Raw genomic sequence first — 24,528 nt, forward strand, 5'->3', positions numbered from 1 at the left:
TTCTCAGCCCTTTCTGTTGGCGATATTTCCGCAGTGCAGCGTTACTATTGCTCCCATTCTGGTAAAACAACTTCACTAGCAGTGCACGGTCTTTCTTCGCAATAGCCATTGCTTTTTACACGGGAAAAATCAAACTTTTAATGTTCGGCGAACATTCACATCACTAAAGGAAAAAAAAGCAACAAGCGTCACCAACAACAACCAGGGAGCTCACACAATGGTTAGGCAATGTCACCGACTTTGACGTCAGAGTTACGGAAAATTCCACGTTTTGACTGCTTACAGTGCCATTTTTTACCCTGGTGGCGAGAATTGGAACTATGTTTTTTTTTTTTTTTTGCATAATTCGCGAGCGCATTGCTTCATTATCATATCTACGAAGTTTCAGACTGCTACTCTCATTACAGCCCGTGCTGTACCACTCTGAACACCGTCACTTTAATTATAACCACCTGGTATTTATAATTCTACTGATACACCGACATACTTACATTAACTGATAAAAGTGCCAGTAATCTGTCTCATTCGCACTATACTAGAACTAGTTCAATTTGTAATTTAAATTTAAAGTAATTACATTAATTTGGTTTAAATTTTAAGATTTAAATATTGGAATTTTATTTATTTTTTGTTTCAAAAATGAAATATCTGACTTAAAAAAATAGGATATTTACTTACAATAGTTATTTAAGATACATACATGTTAACTTTCATCTTCAATTTATTTCAGGCCTTCTTAGCCAACAGCACATCAACTCTGAAGAGAGCAGTACAACGGAGAACCTTTCACTTATAACAATAATCAATGCTGATGGCATTTATCTAGCTACATACTCTGCACTGCTTTTGAACCTGAAGCTAATGAAGCAAGGATATTATCATGATGATAGAAAGACCATACCTATATCTGAGGTAATTATGATGTGAATTCCTCATTCTTGCCTAGCTATTGTGACTGTCTTCTACATTCACAAATAAGTAATATTTACTTGATTTCTATTGCGTACAAGTTTATAAAATTAACAGGGAACTATTGAGATTAAGAATGCTGTATCAATGTTGATATTTGTTTTAAGTTGTTGATTTCGATTCGTTTTTGTTATATGTAAGAAGATTGACTTAAAATGTCTTGTGTCAGAAATCGAAAATGAGTTTATATCAAATGTTATAAAGTGAAATAATATTTTGGAAGTTGAGTTGTATTGTTTAATTCTTGCAATGTAAGTATAACAACATTATGAAAACTAGTTGAGCGCTGAGGGCTTGCAATTTAATTTAAAAATTGTGTTAAAGTCTGCTCATCCTTCGCGTACAATAAATATTCAGTGTGAAGTATCGTTGCACTATGTAAAGAACTGGAGATGTTTAAATAAAAAAGGTAGATGATATGGTACAAGGAAATGTTGAACTTCATGCCATTTGTCATCAGTATCATAAATGGAAAAAATAACTGTTTTGTCTAGGCATAAAAAAGTAAAGTGCTCCCCTGTGCTTGGCACCATGCCATGAAGGCATATGGGGGATGTGAAGTTAGGGGCCCCACACTTCCTTGATCTTGGCCGAAGGTGGGGCCACGATCAGCACCACACTCCTGGATGCCTTTACCCCCCCCCCCCCCCCCAGAGTTTCCTCCAGGTACCCACTTTATACAATGCTGGGTGGGCGCCGGAGCCACTTGAACAGGTGGAAAAAATCCTGGTTCTCCCCCACCGGGAAGCGAAGCCGGGTCTCTCCCATGGTAGTCAGACATTTGTCTAGGCATGTACTTTCTAATTTGATTAAAATTTTGGAGTGTGCTGGGTTCTTCAACAGGGTAGGAAGGAAATGAACTTTTACGTACGTGCTAAAATGGTTGAAGAGTTAAAATCAGGATTAAAAATTATAATGATTGCTGTTACATTAAATGGATGTAATGAATTGCAGTGAATCTTGGATTTGAGAATCAGGTAATGAATCCTGGATTTGAAACTCAAGTAATGAATTCTGGAATCATGACTTGGATGTGATAATTCGACAAAGAAGCCTGAATTCTAGAATTGGGTAATGAATCCTACATTTCAGAATTGAGTAATGGATTCAAGATTTGGATGGCAAATTCAGGATTCAGATTCGAATCTGGTAGTGAATCCTGAATTCAAGCATCAGATGGTACATCCTGTATTCAAGCATCAGATAGCGAATCCTGTATTCAAGCATCAGGTAGCAAATTCCATATTTAAGCATCAGATAGTAAACCCTGGATTCAAGTATCAGGTAGTGAATCCTGTTTTCAAGCATGAGGAAGTGAAACCTATATACTGGCATTTAATATTGGCATTTGAATTTGAGAATGAATTAACAAATTTTGGATTCAGATGGCACTTCATTCAGATTCAAACACCGATCCCTAATTTGAATGGTCTGTTGTGTCTTTCTTAACAGTGTTTTCACAATTCATTGAGCACTCGGACGATGTCGTGGGCTTATTTGCTTGTTGCATGTGAATTTCCAGTAATGCAGATGGTGTTCTTTCAGGAGGAATTCATTGAAGAGGTTCACGGGAGTGGTGTCCTGGTGTACCTGTCCGCTGCATGGCTGGCGGAACTCTACCAACAGGTTCTCAGTGTGAGTTTATTAGAGAAGGCTGGTTACGCTCCATCCTCAGCTAACAATTTCGCCTTAATTAATCTACTAACAGGTAATATGTAGTTAGTGTGGACCTTTTTTATAACATGGAGTAGGCACATTTGATGATATAGCGTAGCTTACAAAATTCTGCTATCAAAAGCCAATATGTAAATTTTTTGCATTGCGCATGAATTGTATATGCATGTAAATAAAATCATAACAGTCAGCTTGTGCTACTAATGCGTTGTGATGTTTATTAATACAGTTTCTTGTAAGTAGTATTTTTCATCTATTTTTTATTTAAGCATGCTTGAAGTATTATTTATTGAAATACAGGGTTATTGCAAAATAATTGAATAGTTTTTAGCATTGTAACTGTGGCATTTATTATTCTCCCACAAAAAAAGTGTCCGTGTGAACTGCAAACATTTCAAGCATTTCAGTGTTAACTGTTAACACTGGAGAAGCAGTGTAGATCTTCAATTTGTTTATATCCCTAGAAAGTGCAGGAATATACAGTATGCTGCAATTTGCTTCTTTATACAACATTTTTGTCCAAGTTGCAGTTCTATCGGCATGGGAGAATAATGCTGTGCAAAGAAAAATATTTCAGCACTATGTGAGGCAAGTGTACACCCTGTCCTTTTGCGTAAATTCACAAAAGGAAATCACATATACACAAGTCAGATTGGTGGTGTATTCATGACCTTATCTTCTAGAGGGCAAATGCCTATTATTATTATCAGTGGCGCAGGAACGTTTTTCATTTGGGGGGTACAAAATTCAGCCTCCCATATATATATGTCCAATCAAGTGTCGCAATAATAATAATTAGGATAATTATATTTAATCAAATTAATATATTAATTAATTAAATATGTACATTAATTAATATTGTATTGTTATTATTACATGAATAGGTAAGAGATAGTAAAAGAATAGAAATATAACAGCAAGTATTCATTATCTAGCTTACGTGTAGTTAAGATCGCCAAGATTTGCACAAAAACAACTGCCCTGGCAAGGAATTTAATGTCAGATAGAAAAAGAATTGAATATTTATTGAATAACAAAAAAGGAGTTAGATCCAATTAACGAAAAGTAAAGTTCCTGATTAATATTTTATGGATATTATCATTAGTAGTGTGCATAAATCTTTGGAATCCTTCAAAGCCGTATGAGCCAAATTCCTTGCCTTCCAATAAGTTCAGCGGAGAAAACCATCGAGTATACAGGGTGCAGCAGAAATAACTCCCGGATTTCATTCGTGAATAACAAAGCAACGATAGATGTTATGCAAAATGTTATTTCACAGTTGGAAAGAACAAGGATTACCATTTTGTTTCCCATATGTACCGAGACAACTCCATGAACGCCCCTACTTTTTTGAGGAAGACGGCACGCAGTTAATGTAACGTCTGACCGTTATGTATGGATGTTACGCAACTTCCTGCAGCCGCAATCGAACGAACGTGGCAAATTGGCTGTGTGGTTCCAACAGGATGGTGTCACAGCACGCGTATCGATGAGCGTGCTACGTGAAATGTTTCCAGGGCGTCTGATCTCACTTTTAAGTCACCTTCCATGGCCAACTCGTTCCCCCGAGCTCGCACCCTGCGACTTCTTTCTGTGGGAGTACCTGCAGGCTAAAGTTTACCAAGGAAGGCCGAGGACAGCCAATGATCTGAAAGATGGTATCAGACAGGAAAGAGCGGCAATACCGACCAGACATGACTAGGAGGGTAATGCAGAACTTCAGGGCGAGACTTCAGAAATGCGTACACCGTGCAGATCGGCATTTGGACGATATCATTTTAAAACAAAGTCAACTATGTCACCCAAAATGGTGACTTGTGGCAATTTTGTTAAAAATAATTGGAACATTTTGTTCTTTGCAAATGTGCAATAAAATGGTAAACCTTGTTCTTTCCAACTGTGCAATAAAGTTTTGCATAACATCTATCGTTGCTTTGTTATTCACAAATGAAATCCGGGAGATATTTCTGCCGCACCCTAACTTTTAATTGTTACGCTGTTCAAGCATGGTATTGGCATTGATGAAAATTGAGTATAACAAATGCTAAACAATTATATTTTGATAAATTACTTTTACTACTTGGTAAGTCTTTTGGGGGGAAGGGGTCGGGACCCCCTGAACCCCCACAAAAACGTCCTTGATACCTAGGTATAATGTGAAGCCATGAGAAATATTCTCTTTTAGAACAGCACACACAAATGTCCTGTTATTTAATGCAAAATATGCATAAATATTTTTCATTGTTTTTGTTAGAATTTAAGTTTAAAAAAACAAACAAAAAAAACAGATTTTAAAATCAGATAACAATTCTAAAACATATAAGGCTAAGCTCTGGACCTCATTCTGGGCTTATTTGGATTTCACGGAACAGAAAATCAGGAGTGAGGTGGATCTTGAGCCACCCCAACCAGGAATAATCATCTCCCACCCACTGGATATAGAAACTACATTATATAGAGTTCCACTTCAGTTCCGTTCTTTCTAATTTTAAAAGTCCCATAGCTACGCATAAAAATATCTTTAAACAATTTATGGCAGGTGTGTACCATATCCAATGCCTTTTAGAAGCCATGTATTTGGTATTTTCTCAGACATCTATAGGGTGTTGTATTAAAAAAGAAAAAATGAGTTCAGATGGTTCCCAATCAACTCGTAAGAAGTCTAACTTTGAAATATTTGTGAAAAATATGACAAATCATTTATCTATAATATAATTAGCTGTACCTAATGACGCTCTTCAAGTACTGAAAGTAATATCATTCGGTTCATTTACAAAACCGAAATCCTTCAGCTCTCAGAAGTAGCAAGGAAAGCCATACCCTCAAAAGTTTATTCTTTCTTTTCAATTTTTGGTGGACAATGTGAAGAGCCGGCGAAGGTTTATTTTCGTATGTAGTGGTATTAAATGCAGATACATGCGTGTGTTTTAGGATGACATGTCAATTTCTCGTTTATGTGAAAATGTAAACTTAATGTAAGCAGAAGCATGTGTGCGTCACAGTTAAAGATTTTCGCATCTACAAAGAAAATCCAAAACACATTCCCACCTCGCCGTACTCCGTGGCGGAGGGGTTAGCATAGCGCGCTATGACGCCTGAGGTCCCAGGTTCGAATCCTGGCCTGCCCATGGGTGTTATTTTTGAGTGTCCATCAATTTCATCATATCATCATCGCCCATCCTCATCTTCGCGATTAGCCAAAAGTGACAGAAATGCGAAGTAAAATAAACCAAATCAATCAATCAAATATTCCCATCTTACTCCCAGAGACCTTGTAAATCCAATCCAAAATCTACCAATAGAACCTGCAGTGAGTCTCATTTATCTCGTGCATTCATCTGACTAATGTAATTTTCTTACAATTTGACTTTTAACATAAAATGACGTTGTGTTTGTGTTGCATTCGATATCACAATTAGATTTTAAGCAATTTATGTCCAATTATAAGTATACCTAATACATAGGTAAAAAATAGTCCCCCTCTGATAAAATCGCAAATTGCACCCTGTTTAAATGTCTAGGAAAGATTTCATTTCACCTAGGAATGGTATCGCGATGCGATGAGTCGAGAATTGTCACAGCCTCATCTTGTATCCTGTGTGGTGAGGTCCTTCTCGTTCTTGTTTGTGCTTATTTTTCTTTCGGTTTCCACTCTGAAGTTATGAAAACTTATTCCAAATTTACCTCATTCTCAGATAGGCTAATCGGCAATCTATTTCTTAAAAAATATATATCTTAATATATAGGTTTAAGTATAGTTTTTCCAACACCATATTACAAATTTATGAAAAATATGGGTGAGGTACAGGAGTGCATTGTAAACCCCCCCCCCTCCCAGTTGGTCTGTCGTGTCTCTTCTCGTTCGTGTAAGTGTTCCGTTTCGGAAAATTCCATTATAAATATTCAAAAGAAAATGGGGTCAGTCATATACTCTTCTGATGAAGATTTGTATCTTATCTTCGAATCAATGCGACCACTGCTTTAGAAATGTGTACCCCCCCCCCCCCCTTACGCAAAGCAGCAATCGTCTGCAGCGTAATTGTCTGAGAGTCAATCTGATTCCATCGTTCCACACACATTTTAAACAATTTTCATCTCGTTAAAGAGGTTTCCAAGAACTTAGGTCAATGAACTAACTAGTAGCAAGCACAATGTAGTATAATAAGTTTACAATTAAATGTTTTGAATTTCTGTGGTAAGGACTATAATGCTTAAAATTTATAAACAATAATACATTTTTTATTGGGCGAATTGATAATAGGTAATTTTAACAGTAGCACCTTCCGTCTGCTGTCAAATTACCAAAGGGGGGTACAGGGGGTACAACTCCATTTACGGATTTAGGGGGGTACAGTACCCCCCCCTTCAAAAATTTGCGGGGGTACAATGTACCCCTGTACCCCCCGTTCCTGCGCCACTGATTATTATTATATTTATTATTACTTGTCCCTGTTAAATTCATTGAAAGTGTGTTGTTAGGTTTAGATGTCACCTCTTGGAGTTACCACTTTATTTTTGACACTGAAGCAGACAATTACCACTTACCCTTAAACCTTAATTGACGAGTTATATTTAGTTTTGAATATCTCATAAATGATGGCTTCATTTTTTTGGCAAAGGATTGATTGATTTTCTATATTTTACTTTTTTTGTGCCATTTTTTGGTAATTTGCGACGATGGGGATGAGTGATGATATGATGAAATTCATGAATGGACACTCACAAACACCCATGCCCAGGCCGGGATTTGAACCTGGCGGGATGTGCTAACTACTCTGCCATGGGGGCCGGCTTGTAACAAAGGATGACCATTTTATACTTTAAACCAGAGCTATTGCCATTTAATCTATGTTAATCGACTGCATATTGTAAGTTTTAGACATTTGGGGGGATCACCTGCTACATTCCCCTCCTATTCCCATAATCTCTGTACGAGGGTCACTATTTATATTTTGAGCCTTGGCAACACTGATTAAAGTTAGGGGCGATTTGACGTTTGCACGGAATCGTCTAGCATTATTGACCATAACATACTTCAAATGTTTTGTCTATAGCTTCATTTGTGTTGTTTATGTTGCCTTGGAGATTGCGCGACAACAATAAAATGGAATTCACTCGTGAACATTTTCGTGCGATGATTTTTTACGATTTTCGACGTGGATTATCAAGACAAGAGTGCATCGATCAACTTACTTCCACATTTGGCGATGAAGCCCCATCCTTTGCCACTGTGAAACGCTGGTATAACGAATTTAATTGTGGCCGCCATTCGCTCACCGACGAGATTCGCGAAGGTCGTCCAAAATCAGTTGTTGTTCAAGAAAACATTGAAGGATGCTGTGCAAAACCTAATACTGCAAGATCGTCATGTGACATACTGTGAGATTGAGGCAACCATAGGCATTAGTTCCACCAGCATATATAAAATATTACATGATCATTTAGCTGTGAGAAAGGTATGTTGTCGTTGGATCCCACACAATTTGACAAAAACTCAAAAAGACGCTCGCGTCAATTGGTGCAAACAAATGCTCAATAAATGCAATCGTGGTGCTTCAAAAGACGTATATAAGATTGTAACAGGTGACGAATCATGGATATATGCATATGAGCCGGAACGTAAACAGCAGTCGACTGTATGGGTGTTTCAAGATGAACCCAATCCAACAAAAGTTGTTCGCGCTCGAAGCACATCGAAACAAATGGTTGCCTGTTTTTTTCGGGAAAACTGGTCATGTGGCAACCGTGCCTTTAGAGGAACGTAGAACGGTCAACTCTGAATGGTACACAACAATTTGTTTGCCAGAGGTCTTCAGTCAAATACGGAAAACAAACAAACGCCGTCGGATCATTCTTCATCAAGACAATGCCAGCTGTCACACATCTCGTCTAACAACCGACTTTATGAACAGTCAAAAAATCGAATTGATGGGTCATCCGCCGTACAGTCCTGATTTGGCACCCAATGACTTCTTCTTGTTCTCGAATGTCAAGAATAAATTGTGTGGACAACGATTTTCGTCGGCGGAAGATGCCGTTGATGCGTTCAAAAACCATATTATGGAGGTGTCTCAAGAAGATTGGAAAAACTGCTTTGACAAATGGTTCGAACGAATGCAAAAGTGTATTGACCATAAAGGAGAATACTTCGAAAAACAATAAAGCAGTTTTCAATGCCAAATTCCTGTTTTTTCATTGTTAGGCTCAAAATATAAATAGTGACCCTCGTATAAATTATAACTAGGGACATATATTTGTGGTGAATAAAAGATCAAGATTTTACTACAAAAACTGGACACATTTTGAGATTAAAAGCTGTATATAACAACACATTTCGGTGTTTATATGGTGAATGTAAGCCTAAATTTGATGTAAAAACTATAATTAGTAAACAAAATAAATATTTCCTTTCTAATAGCACATTCATGTGGTTGTCAGAATATTAAGTTTTTTCCTGTGTTAAGTATTCCATTCTGCTTCTCAAATATTTACAGCAGAACTAGTCAATTTTCCTTGATTGTGCATAATTCACATGATAATTCAGACTTCAGAAAGTGTAGTGTCGCTAAATAAACTCTAAATATCATGTTTAAGATTTTATTTTGCATTTTGCATCATTTAGTGACAAAACATGGTAGGAAAATGTACCTCACACCTTTGAAAACCATGAACAAATGAACATTACAGCATGTTATTTCATGTTTCTGTTAAAAACGAAATATGAATAGCTCTATAAGTTACCAAGGATGAGCCGATGCAAGAAATTGTCATGTTTTGTACAAATTTGCATATGGGATGCAACATTCCACAAGCACAAATTCACGATATTGCATTATTTCAGTCGTATTTAGTGCTTGCAGAAGCTGTGACTTGCATGGTTGAATGTTAGTGCGTTACAAAGTTCTTTCAAAAATGTAAGCTGCCGACATCTGTTGCAGAGTGGTTAGCACAGCATGCTACGATCCAAGGGTTCTGGTTTCAAATCCCAGCCTGGACATTTGGGTGTTCCTTGTGAGTGTCCTTTGATCATATCATCACTCATCCTCGTCGTTGCGATTAGCCGAAAGCTGATCGGGAGACTTCACACAGAATAACTTTACTTCTTTGGGATTCTCACAAATATACAGTCCACATTTGCCTCATGACACTTTAGGCCACTTGTGCTTTTGTCTTTGCAAATGCATCTTGTATCCAGTTGCCTGTGTCATCATGGTCTGCCAGAGGCTTCCCATAATGCTGCCGGAAAGCCATTTGCCCAGCAGTTCTGATTCAGTCTTCCAAATTTCGGCACAGATCCTTTTCCTGAATAGTCGCTACATTGCAACTAGTGCCGATAGGTGGCTTGAGATTGAAATAATGCCACCACCAGATTCAGAACAAAACTTTCTAGAGTTTTCTTTGATGCTGGATAATGAATGCTAAAGTTATAGTGGTGCAAATACATTTGATTGTTTTTCAATTACCCGGTATACTTTCTTTTTTTACCTTTCGTTTATCTTTTTTATTACCTTCATTTGTTTATCGTCTGTTCTTTTTTTCTATAGATATGGAGCATGGCATCAGGTGTTGCTTAGGTAATAATTCCAACAAGAATTCATTTAAGGTGCATGTACTATGTATTGGTACAGAGTAAGTTGATTAATTGTGTGAATGAAATGCATAACAATTTTGTCAAAATTTCAAGTGTGATTTCCTTAAAATGTTCAATTTGTTACATATGGTTTTTAAGAATTAGAAGCATTGAGGAAGATATACATCCTTTATACAGGGTCCGGCAGAATGAATAGTAGGATATAAAAAGGATAGAACGTCGAAACAAATCAAATAATTTATTGAAACACACATTGAAAACAAAGAATAATTGATGCCATTACATACCATATATACCATTTTACTTTGTTTTGAAGATAACGCCTGACAGATGGTCGCCATCACGTTCAGCACATTCTTCCAGGCGGCGAACAAAAGCTCGCATCACCCGCTCCAGCATTTCCAATGGGATCACCTCCCAGCTGTACGTATCCTTGCCTTCAGTTCAGCCACGGTATGAGGACGTGTAGCGTACACTTGACTTTTCAGGTAGCCCCACAAGAAGAAGTCAGGGGCAGGCAAATCGGGCGACCGTGATGGCCAATGAATGTTCCCAAATCGGGAAATCAATCGACGAGGAAAATGACTCCGCAAGACAGTCATGGACCGGCGGGCCGTGTGGGCTGTTTTCCCCGTCCTGTTGGAACCATATGTCTCTGTTCACCCTTGGAAGGAGAAAGTCATGTAACATTTGGACATAGCGATCGCTATTAACCGTTACCGCACGTCCATGAAGATCCTCAAAAAAATATGGACCGATGATGCCACACTGCACCACACCGTCACACGTTTACTGTGCAGGGGTTTCTCATGCAGCCAACGAGGATTAAATAGCGCCCAGTATCTGTAATTCTGTTTATTGACACCACCGTGCAGATCAAAATGAGCCTCATCTGACATCAGTATGTTGTTTTGCATCTGCGGCTCGGCTGCTAAAAGTTCCAAGCAACGCAACGCAAAGGTTCGTCGGGCATGTTTATCTTGTTCGGTTAGTTTCTGTGCGACCTGCATTTTGTAGGGGTGGAAGTGGAGGTCTTCATGGATGATGCGCTGCAGGGAACGATCTGACATTCCTAGCGCCAAGGCTTGTCTGGCAGAAGAACGCCGAGGACTTCGGATCAGTGCTTGACGTGCCTCCTCCACTCGCCCCTGGGTCCGTTGTGTCTTTGGTCTCCCCAGGCTTATCTTTTTTGCACACGATGCATTAGTCCTGAATTGTTGCGCCCACCGTACAATCGTCCTATGATCCGGGACGTTCTGATGTCGGCCCACCTGGAAATGGCGACGAAAGAGCCGCTGCACGGTGATTGGAGACTCGTTATTTTTTAAATACGCCTCAACAGCGAATGCTCGATGTTCCGAACTCCACAAGGCCATACTTACAAATGGCAGTCCTTCCTCAATGCAGCGTGCGCACACGTCGTTGCGCAGGCGCAACAGCGACGCCGTACTACGTGACTCAAATCAGGCTATTCATTCCGCCGGACCCTGTATGTAATGTTCTTTTTTGTTGATCATGTTAAGGTTTCTCCATAGTCAAATGGTTACCTCCTGTCATGATGTGTGGGTGTGCATGTATGGTCCCCAGTTTTATAGTGTTCATTCAGCATCATGAGAACAGTAGGAAGCAACCTAAAAAAGTGAGTCTCAAGCCTACATAAACCGACAACAGCAGTTATGGGGCTTGCTATTTGTTACCTAACGAAAGTCTTTACTTTCAAACTCTTTCTATGTGAAATTGCAGTATTGCTCAAAATTCTTCCTCATGGCCAATCAAATGACATGATCAATTAATTTGTAGTTTTTTCCCTAGAGGGTGTATTTGAAATCACATGTCTTATAGTGGAACCACATACAAAAGAGCCTGCGCAGACCTGCGACTCCTGTGCACTGTACTGCATGGAGGGGAGGTGTAGAGTCGAGGATCCATTGAGTTGAACGGGTGAAGGGGAATGTGCATGAATGATTTTGGCCAAAGTTTGTTTTGTTTGTGGTTGCTCTATACAAACATTTTTCCCTCAGGTAGAAATCAGGGTCTAAAACAATGACTTCAGGTACAGTGTTTGAATTCCTGTAGACATGCTGTGAAATACAGGGTGAGTCATAAAGTCATGAAGTGATTTCAAGAGTTAATATGTGTCTGTTAATAAATGTTAATGAAGCCACGGTAGCTCAGTCGTTAGGGCATCTGACTACCATGCGAGAGACCCGGGTTCGATCCCCAGCAGGGGAGAACCGGGACTTTTTTCAACCTGATCAAGCGGCTCCGGCACCCACCTAGCATCGTACAAAGTGGGTAGCTGGAGTAAACTCTGGGGGGTAAAGGCAGCCTGGGGCGTGGTGCTGATCACATCACCCCCAGCTTGGCCGAGATCAAGAAAGTGTAAGGCCCTAACCCCACACCCCCTATACGCCTTCATGATGTGGGGCAAAGCACAGGGCAGCACTTTACTTTTTACTGTTAATAATTGTTAACATTTACCTGAGATTACTTTTCATGCATAAGTGTAAAGAAATCTCCGCTACATATTGTGCATAAGAACAAACCGTCAATATATTCATATTCAAACAATATATACAAAAAGTTATGAACTGTTTAAGCCCTTTTGTGACTTATAGCCCAATCTGTATATTAGATAACTAGATTTACAGAGCATGTAGAATGAAATTTTGTAGAATTTTGCAAGATTATTCAAAAACATGAAAAGGTATGGAAAATTAAAGACTTCTTGTACTTGCCTGAATTAAAGAGTGGAGATAATTTAATCATTTTAAGGAACAGATTTCCTGGTGAGAGTTATTTCTTATATAGTTTATATTTTATGCATTTTATTGAATCAACTTGATTTGTTAATAGCATGTGAAATTTAATAGCTAAAAATTTAGTTACTGGCATGAGCAAGCATTTCATCTGGAATTTTACATAAAGTACCTGCACAATGTGGAAAGCTTGGGGAGTCTTGATTTACCAAAATAATTGCGAACCATGAAATATTTTAAACCACATTTCAGACTTGGATGGTCTTGGTAGCACTCAGCAGGGAGGTCAGTTGTTGGCAGACTACCGAAGATTAGAGCGGGCAACCTCCCATTCAGATGTTAGTTCTGAAATCGAAGCAGGTAAGATATATGGACATACATTGTGTAAATAAAAATATTCCTTGAATTGTAATTGCACTTCTAGGACAGTGAGATTGATGCTGTGAGTAGCTGGTTTTAGAGAAAAATAAATCATTTTCTATGGGTTGAATTTGTTGAAGGGTTGTTTAAGATGTGCATTGTCCTTTGAGGGTCCCACACTGTGGCCATGCGATTAACTCCGGCTACGGGACAAGCAGTTTTGAGTCTCTTTGAGCGTAACAACTTTTCTCCTGAGATTTCGGCCTGTGTGTGGGACCGGTGACTACACACTGTCATGAGGAAATTGGGGAGCTATGAATGAGTAGTGTAATCCAGTCATAGAACATGGAAACCACAACAAGACTTGGGGTTTGTTGTGTTGACCACACATCACCCGGTAACTGGTTAGATGATTGTTCACCTCCACAGGCGGGAATGAAGCCAGCAGTCCGTAGGTTGGCCTTGGCCCACATGGGATGGTTTCCCATTCCTTTCCCTAGCTTGTAATAGTAGCTGATGCTTTAACCTTAAGTGGACGGGAGGATTTCTCACATGTTAGCCCCTCTGCTGAATGGCATTTCACATGCATGCACTTCAAACTTGCCACAATGGGGAGGGGAAAAATGCAGCAACGTATCTGTAACGTAGATAAAGGATATAGAATTCTGGTTTGGAATTATTGTTTTGAAAAATTAGATATAAAATGTGAAACCAATATTGAAACAATTGTAAGGCTACTTTTGGCCCACTCTGTATTTTACCTCCCAATAATGAATATTACAGAAAGAAGAAGAAGTTCAAAATTTTACACAAAAATTCATATTCAGCACCTGCATATGGCCATCACCACAACAAACAATGATCAAATAAAAATGTGGTATGTTTCTATAACTAAGTGAAGTTGAATTGAAAATAAGTACCTTTGTGGTAAAAAATAAATAAAAACAATGTATAAGAAAAGCAGTATTCTCATCTTCCAGAAGGACCTCCCCGATGGCGCAGTGGTAACCTGGTCATGAAAACCTACAACCACGACTCGCTGTGCTGACCACACGTCACCCCATAACTGGTTGGATTATATTCCACCTCAGTGGGAGTGAGGGCAGCTGTCAGTAGGTTGGCCCTGGCTCTCACTGCTGTTGCACCACAAGCTATTATTATTATTACCCTTTAAGGGGAGCACATTGAATAAACTGATGTTGCTGTTGACCTATTTGTATCCTTTACTTGATAGACCAGAAACTTTCCAAGCCTCCCTCATATTCGTGTTAATTACAGATAATAAATAGCATGCATGCAAGAAATTTACGCTTGGATGGATTAAACGGTTCCCTATCAGCATTGGTACGGTTACTGACAATTTTATTGACCTGATATTTCTATAAATAGCCTGTAATTTTGTGAAAATGCTGCCAGTTTCTTGTTATTTTTATTATGTAGTAGTACTGAAAAAGAAATGTCTTACAGTGTATTTATCTTAAGATGAAAGAAAAACACCGGATTGCATACATTAATGAAGAAGGTGAAGGAATGATTTCATTTTTTGATTTCGTGCGACTTACTATCATTTATAAGCATAAATTCGAAATTAGTTAATTTACTTAAGTAAAGTGAGTATATAGTTGTCGTAGACGACGTTTCGGTGGCAACTGCCCCCCTTCTTCAGGTCATGAAGTCAGCTATTACGTGCATATGTAAAGCTTCGTCATTTAGAAAGGATCAAGATATATGTATGGACAGGTTGAATGTCTAATGACTAAAACATACTAAAACTATTATAAAAATTGTTAAAACTCGTAATGTTACTCTATCACAGCTCCATGTTGACAGGAACAAGTATGTTCAATTACTTTTTTTTTTTTTGGAATGCCGAATGCCACAGGGATAGTTCCTTTTTTACAATCTTTTATTAGCCTGAAGAAGGGGGCAGTTGCCACCGAAACGTTGTCTACAACTATATACTCACTTTACGTAAGTAAATTAACTAATTTCGAATTTATGCTTATATATGAAGGAATGATTTATGTTCTTCAAGGAACATTACAATTTTGTATTGGGTTGGTACAATATTGTTATCAATATTGGTTATTTTGCATCGCTTTTCTACCACTTTTTGGCTAATCACGAAGATGAGGAAGGGTGGAACGCTCACAAAGATCACCCATGTCCATGTGCTAACCACTACACCATGGAGGCATTAGTAAAAGTGTTCTTATTGTTCTATTCCTACTAGTAATGTTACATTATTTACTTTTATTAATATTGTTATTTTTCATTTTAGGTTTGAAGCTGTCTCGCAGAGTTTTGACATGTTGCTGGGACTCGATGCTGGCTGTTCTGTCAGCACTTCTCAGTGAATCAGGACAACTGGGAATCACGACAAGCCTAGGACTTTTGCTTGGGTCGGAAGTAGCCAGGGAGGATCATAGACGCACAAGGGATGCGATTGTGGCGAGTCTAGAGGGGCTTCAGAAGGCTGCGAGATTAAGCAATATATTGGGTGAGAAATGACGTAACTCCTTATGAATGTAAATAAATTTTGAAGAAGAAGAAAAGAATGACTTAGCAGAAAGACAGAAACTATTGCTGAAAATATTTCAGCAATGATCTTTCTTCTCTGTTCTTCTTTTCTTTCATTCGATTAATTTTCATTACCTCCACCGCCTTGCATCTCTTCCTCACACACACCCACATACATGGTCTGTTTGAAAAAAGACCAGACTTTTACAATACAAACTTAATTTCCGTATGCGTGTCCCCCTTTGAAGTACTCTCCCATGCTTGCAATGCAGTGCTCACATCGTTTTTGCTACTGTTCGAATGTCTCCTGGTACGTGTTTTTGGGGATAGCCACGGCCAGCTTTATTACAGGCTGGAGCCTTCAATTTGGCAACCCTGTAAACTGTGACATCAGCCGGCCGATGTTACTCGGAAGATACATTAGAGAATGAACTTACAGACGTAAAAAAGTAATAATCTTCTGTAGCCTATTCATCCCGTAATCACTTCATTCGCTCAAATTGTATTTGCTAGTGTATTGAACATTATTTTTCCTAAGTAAAGCAGTATGTTATTAAGTTGTTAAAAATATACATTACATTTTCTGAGCCGCATACTAGCATTTCACAGAGCATTTCGTACTTTTCACATGTGGTAAATCATCAAATATATAAATAATATTCAATATCGATGTCATTAATATTCTTAATTATCATGTGCAAAATGAATTAGTGACGTCGAAGAGCTATAGAGGCTTAAAACATGTTTACCCAAAAAGCATATTCCAAGCTGAGAAAAGTTGTGTGTAGGAGGCACCACACGCTAAGCTTTTACTTGTATTAAGTACAAGGGTTAAACTACAACACTCAAACAAGAATTCGGGAAACAATACAAACCTCTAAGAGCATAAAACTGCCTAACCTAACGAAAACAGTACAACACAAAATCACTAATTCCTTCACTGTAACGTATCTCCGCAAGAGAAAAACAATGGAAATGTAACACCTAATTTCTAAACCATGCAAAATTATCCACTTTCTCGCAGGGAGTACATAGTCGCCATCACTCGGCATTATTTTAGCCTTGTGCGTACATGGGCTATATTCACACAAAACAAATATTTGTACATACGCACATCGTAATTACAATGTATTGTCTGTTGAACAAAATCTTGGCAATTATGTCATAGACTGCTAAAATGAAGACGTTGTACAGAAATATGTACATAAGATTTATTTCAACTCTGAACGTAATACTCGCTGATGCTGGATTATCACATCCACAACTGCTTTGTACGTTTTACTTTTAGAACTTTAAGGCCAGTGTGTTAGATCTTCCATCATTAAATATTGAGTTGCTAAACAGATTCGAATGTCATTACGAAATGCTAGCAAATAAAATAAGGGTAAACTACACATTATTGGAAAGTTCCATACTGTGTATGAAATGCAAAGTTTGCCTTATATTTTCTGCTTATTTCCAGTTATTTAACGGCAAATGTATACTTACATTGTAATGTCTGTCCAGATTTGGAGAAAGAAAAGAAATTACACACATTCCCTTGTTTCTTTAAGAGTCAACATCAATTTTGCTATTTGCACCCATGCTATGTTGCTTGATGTTTAGGCTGGTTAGACAGCATTGCCAAATTTCAGGATTCCGGCCTGTAATATAGCTGGTCGTGGGATAACTCTCATCTGTGTTGTCGCATTGTGCTGAATTTCATGTACACTTTTAAAACGATGTCCTTTCAAGGTTTTCAACTGTGGAAATAGAAAAAAATCTGCTGGGGCCAAGTCTGAAGAATAAGGTGGGTGGGGCATGATGATTATCACCTGAGCAGTAAAAAAAGTGGCCGACAAGCAGTGATGTGTGACTTGGCACGTTGTCATGGTGCAACACCCAAATCTTGTTTTTCCACAGCTCAGACCTTTTTATGCGCACAGCATCCCTCAAAATTGAGTGAAATGACCCAATCCTGATGCCGACTTCCTCAGCAAGCTCTTTGACAGTGGAACGATGATTTGCGTGAATAATGGACTAAACAGCATCAATGTTTTCATCGTTTGTTGATCTCAAAGGTCTTTCCGATCTTGAATCTTACTCGATCGATGTTCTACCCTTTTTGAAATTCCGAAACCACTCATGACACTGCGATTAACTCATACAATTGTTTCCAAAGGCTTGCTGAAGCATTTGCCAACTTTCACTTAAAGATTTCTCCAGTTTAAAGCAAAATGTCACACAAACACATTGCTTCACATGGTCCTTCATCTTCACTGCTGTGAAGCGAACGCAACGAGAAGTTACTGCACGTGGTAGCTCTAACCGGGCTACTGGTGACCGGATTGTTATGAGGCAGGCGTCAGTGTGTTTGTGAAGGTTGCTGCTAGAGAAAGCCTCGTTATGAACAATGGTTCGCGCGCTATGATAAAAGTCCAGTCTTCTTTTGAACAGACAACGCAATAACATGTTTATAACCAAGGGTAGACAAGGCTATAGATAATTTGGGTGCCAGCCCCTTTTTGTCAGGAGACATAATGTTTTCTTTTTTTTTTTGCCAAATACAGGCTAAGGAAGCCATGAATGCAACTTACATAAAGCTATACATTTTGAAATGTGATCTTAAAGCATTTAAATTATTAATTATTTCAACGTTGGATTAAAAGTAATTAATTCTTGCGCTGAAGTGGTGTTCCTAAAGAAGGCTGAACCAGTAACAGCATGAATAACTATGCAATACATTCTAATATATGTCTGACTCTACCATTTTGTTGCAGATTTTAAAATTCAGATAGTAACAGTGCAAGAATTTTAATGGCATGTTTATTATTCTGATTTAATGATATATGTGATGTAGAAAACACACAAACAAAAAAAACACATACTGTACTCATTATTTAAAAATATTGTAATGGAAATTTCCATAAACTAACTAAATATTACAATTTTTTTCTCTTTACAACTGAATTTAAAAATCCAGGTGCCAGGTGAAATTTTCAGGCACCATGGCGACTGAGTGCCCTGTATGAGTCATTCCATGCCAAATCAACACAGCCTTTGACCTGACCATCTCCGATTTTCATGAAATTTGGGGAATTGAAACTATGCATGGAACTTAGTAACTATGGAAATTTTTAGTTTCGTGCGTCTTGTAATTGTTAAATTATTCAAGGTCAAAGTTAGCATAAATTGCCCTTTTTGAGCCCGCTTAGCTATACTAAATCTGCTGTAACTCCGCCCCTATTTTGCCTAGGAAGCTCAAATAAAGCTTATTGTACAGGGAATTGAACAAGCTTTCCAGTGATATATAACAAGCATACCTTTGGATAAAAATATAATTTTGTCACGTGACCTTGACTTTTGACCTTGAATATCTCAAAACATGTCATCACCAAAAGTCGTGAAAAAAACATATTTGGTCCCTCATACCATACTCTAAAACATACCAAAAACTCATTCTGGGACTGCAATAGGATCAGAAGATACAAAATAATATGTGTAACTATGTGACTGATAAAAGCCCCATTACATGAACTATGAAGAGTCAAATGTCCCTTAACACTCCCTACAAAATGTGAAGGAGTTATCCTGGGTATAATTGGTCATAAAAGAAATAGGTTAGGCACAGGGAGATTTCTAGCCGTGTGTGTCAAGCGCAGGTCCGGCATATTGTTGTGACCGCCATATTGAATTCAACGCAAAAATTTCAAAGGAAAGGGGGTGATGTGATATATCAAATGAGGCTAGAATTTCACCAGAAATGAAGTGACGAAGGATTTTCCAACGTATCTTACGCCAGCAAAAAGTTATACACATATCTTTCACTTACGATATATGCACATTATAATGTTGTCAATGTTCCTGTGAGCACACTCGTTGACGTCTCTCACACTCGCATAGAACATTTGGTAATGTAGCATGTGCAACAACATCGCAAGCAGCAACTATGCCTTCTCTCAGATGGTCAATATCAGGGACTTTTAGTGCATGCACCATTCTCTTCAAATGTTTCTGAAGGTAAAAGTCCTCCTAAGATGTTAGATCTGGGGAATGTGCAGGCCTTTTAATAGATCCCCGTGTGCCCATCAATCTACCTAGAAAATTACCATGAAGAAATTGCGAAAATGTCTACATAGTATGGTCACACTCTGTCCTGTTTCAAAACTCTCGAAAAGTGCCATATCCCGCAAGCAAGGGTGAAAAAACCTGTTCACTTAAGAAATCCAAGAATCCCTCACCATTTAAGGTTCCGTTGTTGAATATGGACCAACCATTTCACTTCGCCATACACTATACCGCATAATTAGCTTACCAGCAACAACCATTCGACTGAGCAAATCACAGGTATTGCATATTATTTTTATTAACTTCACCGTGAACATAAAAATTTGCCTCGTCACTGAAGAATTTTTCATTCCAAAGGAAGTGTCACGTAATTGTTTGAGATACTTTTCCCAATATTCTTCACTATTCGACTATTTGGTGAATGTAGCTGATTAAAATCATATGCAATGGTGCGTATACATCTTTCTCTCCCAAGATGTCAGCGTGATCTCGATGAGTTCCTAACACGTTAGGAGCATTCCAATGCTTTGTTTTTAACACCTCGAAAAGGAGAAAATGGTTACAAGCATGCAGTAATAAATTTTTGCTGGTTAAATATATGTTGGAAAATCCTTCGTCACTTCATTTCTGGTGAAATTCTAGCCTGATTTGATATATCACATAACCCCCTTTCCTTTGAAATTTTTGCGTTGAATTCAATATGGCGGTCAACAATATGCCGGATCTGCGCTTGACACACACGGCTAGAAATCTCCCTGTGCCTAACCTATTTCTTACATGACCAATTATACCCAGGATAACTCCTTCACATTTTGTAGGGAGTGTTAAGGGACATCTGACTCTTCATAGTTCATGTAATGGGGCTTTTATCAGTCACATAGTTACACATATTATTTTGTATCTTCTGATCCCATTCCAGTCCCAGAATGATTTTTTTGTATGTTTTAGAGTATGGTATGAGGGACCAAATATATTTTTTTCACGACTTTTGATGATGACATGTTTTGAGATATTCAAGGTCAAAAGTCAAGGTCACGTGACAAAATTATATTTTTATCCAAAGGTAGGCTTGTTATATATCACTGGAAAGCTTATTCAATTCCCTGTACAATAAGCTTTATTTGAGCTTCCTAGACGAAATAGGGGCGTAGTTACAGCACATTTAGTATAGCTAAGCGGGCTAAAAAAAGGCAATTTATGCTAACTTTGACCTTGAATAATTTAACAATTACAAGACGCACGAGACTAAAAAATTTCATAGTTACTAAGTTCTATGCATAGTTTCAACTCCCCAAATTTCATGAAAATCGGAGATGGTCAGGTTAAAAATTGCACATATCTGTGTTGATTTGGCATGGAATGACTCGTATATGTCTATTTCTTCACATAACCTGACCTAACTTAACCTCCTTGAGGTGTGCAGTTCAAAATATTGTTTGTGGTTCAAATAACTGCATACAGACAGCTTTCATTCCGACGACTTTTTAATGGATGTATATGATATGATTCCTATAGGTTTGCAAAACAGATGTGGGTCCATATTTGGACTGATGGCTACAGCTTCTTGCCCAAATGAGAAATCTGTCCAGGAACCTACTAGAAGGCACCGCCTGCATCGTCCAACCATGATGAGTCTTCTGCAGAGACCTGAGAAACTACACACCTCCCATGCGTTGAGCATGGATGTGCTTCTTGGGAGAGGGTTAGAACTGGGAAGCCACAGCAAGGACTGCTGGCAACATGTGTTCAGGTATGGAATTAGCTCGTAGTCCTAATCATCAACATTCTTTCTAAAAGTCCACCTTATCGTTGATATTCCATACATTGTTTTAACCCCCCCCCCACCCCCCACACACACATTGACTTTCATCAGGATCTTCATAAATGCACATTAACCTTTTAACAGATAGCTGGTTTCAAACAAAACTACCACCACATGGCAGTAATTAACATGTCATTTCTTGAAAACTACAGATGATAACTCTCTTCTGTCTTTTTTGTTCATTTATTTTTTGTTGATTTACATACATATGAAGGTATGTAATACTGAAATGACAAAAGCAACATATTTATTGTTACTATTTTTAACTTACATGTAAGATAAGAATGGGTTAATACGCTTCCATCCAACCGTTTCTTGCTAATATCTTTTACTTTTACATGTAATCAGTAGGATTGGAGATGTATCTGCTTTGGCCAGTCAGCATACAAATGAGGATCAGTGTAGCACACGCACTGGGAGAACTGTATGCTCACAACCATTCAGGGTCTGACAGTTGCACGTAAGCGGCACTGAAGGAGAATATTACATTTTTTGGTTTTGATTTCCAGCACTATCAATCTTCTGACAAGGTGGAGCCCGGGCCATCGCAATATAATCCTCCCTGGCAATTTACATGTAAAATCAGGTCTTGACATGACCATCAGACAAGGTGGAGCTTTGGCCACTGAGAATAATCCTCCAAGGCAACAATTATTCACTCTCCATAATAGACACCGTCCCCAAACACATCATGTGTCCAGGGACTAAACTATGATTTATTAGACACACTACCCTGAATATGGAGGCAGAATCAGCCTCGGAAACATAGGTAGTTAAAGAGTTAACACAGTGTTTAAAAGTTCAAAACTCAATGAATGAATCACCACTTATCAGCTACAAAGAAGAATAAAAACTTTGTTCACAAAGTCTTACAATTAGAGATCCAACAGGAGACCTCCATTTTCAAAATTATCCAAGAAATACATTCTTTAGTTCCATATTCCCCCCCCCCCCTTTTTTTCATATTCTCGCAGAATTGCTTTTTGTTCTAATTCCCAACAAATTTGGTTCGTTCAGCATCCATAGGTTGATTCTAGAAGCGATTTTCTGGAAGAAGATTGATTGATTTGGTGTTTTAAGTCCACTTTATGCACAGTAAGGCTAATTGGGACTGGACCTACAGGTTAAAGTGGGATTCGAACCACTATGTGCCTCCACCGAGTATTGAACCCGGGACCCTTGATTACAAGGCGACGACGCTACCACTGCGCCATCGAGGATGCTCTTCTGGAAGATGAGAATACTGCTTTTCTTGTACATTGTTTTTATTTATTTTGTACCACAAAGGTACTTATTTTCAATTTAACTTCACTTTGTTACAGAAACATAACACATTCTTATTTCATCATTGTTTGTTGTGGTGATGGTCATATGCAGGTGCTGAATATGAATTTTTGTGTAAAATTTTGATCTTCTTCTCCTTCTTTTTTTAATATTCATTATTGGGAGGTATTTTTGGTGGGCCCAAAGTAGCCTTGCAGTTGTTTCAATATTGGTTTCACGTTTTTTATCTAATTTTTCAAAATAATAATTCCAAACCAGTATTCTATATCCTTTATCTACGTTATAGAAATGTTATTAAGCTATTTCCTCAAATGTCGGTTTTGATTTTTATTGTCTTTTTTATTTGTTACATACCTCTACTAAGTGTAAGGTTACTTTTGGCCCACCTTGTATATAAATTTCATCTCTAGGAAAATTAGTTATTGTGCTGCATTTTTTTTCTCTCCCCATTGTGGCAAGTTTGAAGTGCAAGCATGTGATGCCATTCAGCAGAGGGGCTAACATGTGGGAAATGCTCCCGTCCACTTAAGGTTAAAGCATCAGGTAAAATTAGAGTTTGGGAAAGGTATAGGAAACCTGCTATATATTGTAATAATAACTCACGACACAACATCCCATGTGGGCCAAGGCCTACCTACCGACTGCTGGCTTCATTCCCGCCTGCGGAGGTGGACGATCATCTAACCAGTTACCGAGTGATGTGTGGTCAACACAACGAACCCCAAGTCTTTGTTGTAGGTTTTCATGTTCCATGACTGGGTTACTCATTCATAGCTCCCCAATTTCCTCATGAAAGTGTGTAGTCACCGGTCCCATACACAGGCCGAAATCTCAGGAGAAAAGTTGTTACTTCCCCTCCCCCCCTCTCCGAGACTCAAATCATGTGCATCCCATAACCCACCAAAGCCTTACATCTTAGACCACATGGCTACGGTGCAGTATCAAGGTTGCTACATGTCTGGAGAACCTGGAAAACACGGAAATGTCAGGAAATTTTGCAGATCGTGTGGAATTTACGTGCATTTTGGAGTCTGCAGTTCGCTTGTTCTGGATTCGGTTCGTGTGATTCCACTCCCAAAAAAGATTTAGTTTAGATACTTGTTTCTTTCGTTCTTATGGTTCTCAGTCTTGTGCAAAATTATGGTTCCTTCAAATTTCTGTAATAAATTTTCACTTTTATAATACTAGATATTAGAAAGAATATCAAAGTAAAACTTGCAGTCCAGAAATCTGATTGATAACTAAAGTACATTGAATATGATCATAATTATCGGAAAGGTTGGTGAAGATGAGGTTATCGTCTATTATTTTATAGATCTCAGTCTTGTTGGCATTTCCTATACAATTCCTATACACAACCAAAATTTCTCCAGATGCTGTGTACTTATAAATGTAAGCAAAAAATACAGCATTTTCTACGACACTATAAATCTGCCAGAAAATGAAAAATTGTGTATGGTTTATGAACTTTTTCTTTTAATATTCTTTTTCGTATAATGCTA

At 38.2% G+C, this 24,528-nt stretch overlaps 1 protein-coding gene across 3 annotated transcripts in view; it reads left to right on the forward strand.

Annotated features, from left to right (window-relative positions):
- Positions 1-24,528, forward strand: part of LOC145997455 (brefeldin A-inhibited guanine nucleotide-exchange protein 3) — a 158,830-nt gene that overhangs the window by 40,286 nt on the left and 94,016 nt on the right. For 2 of the 3 annotated variants that reach the window (XM_083134525.1, XM_083134526.1), the window contains exons 14-19: positions 731-912; positions 2,515-2,677; positions 10,188-10,217; positions 13,246-13,353; positions 15,635-15,853; positions 21,436-21,670. In XM_083134525.1, the coding sequence (XP_082990651.1) occupies positions 731-912; positions 2,515-2,677; positions 10,188-10,217; positions 13,246-13,353; positions 15,635-15,853; positions 21,436-21,670 (937 nt within the window). The remainder of the gene's footprint in view (positions 1-730; positions 913-2,514; positions 2,678-10,187; positions 10,218-13,245; positions 13,354-15,634; positions 15,854-21,435; positions 21,671-24,528) is intronic. The other variant, XM_083134527.1, reaches the window with a different exon arrangement.

This window comes from Lepisma saccharinum, chromosome 13 (genome assembly GCF_977018435.1).
Source record: "Lepisma saccharinum chromosome 13, izLepSacc3.1, whole genome shotgun sequence".
NCBI lineage: Eukaryota > Metazoa > Arthropoda > Insecta > Zygentoma > Lepismatidae > Lepisma > Lepisma saccharinum.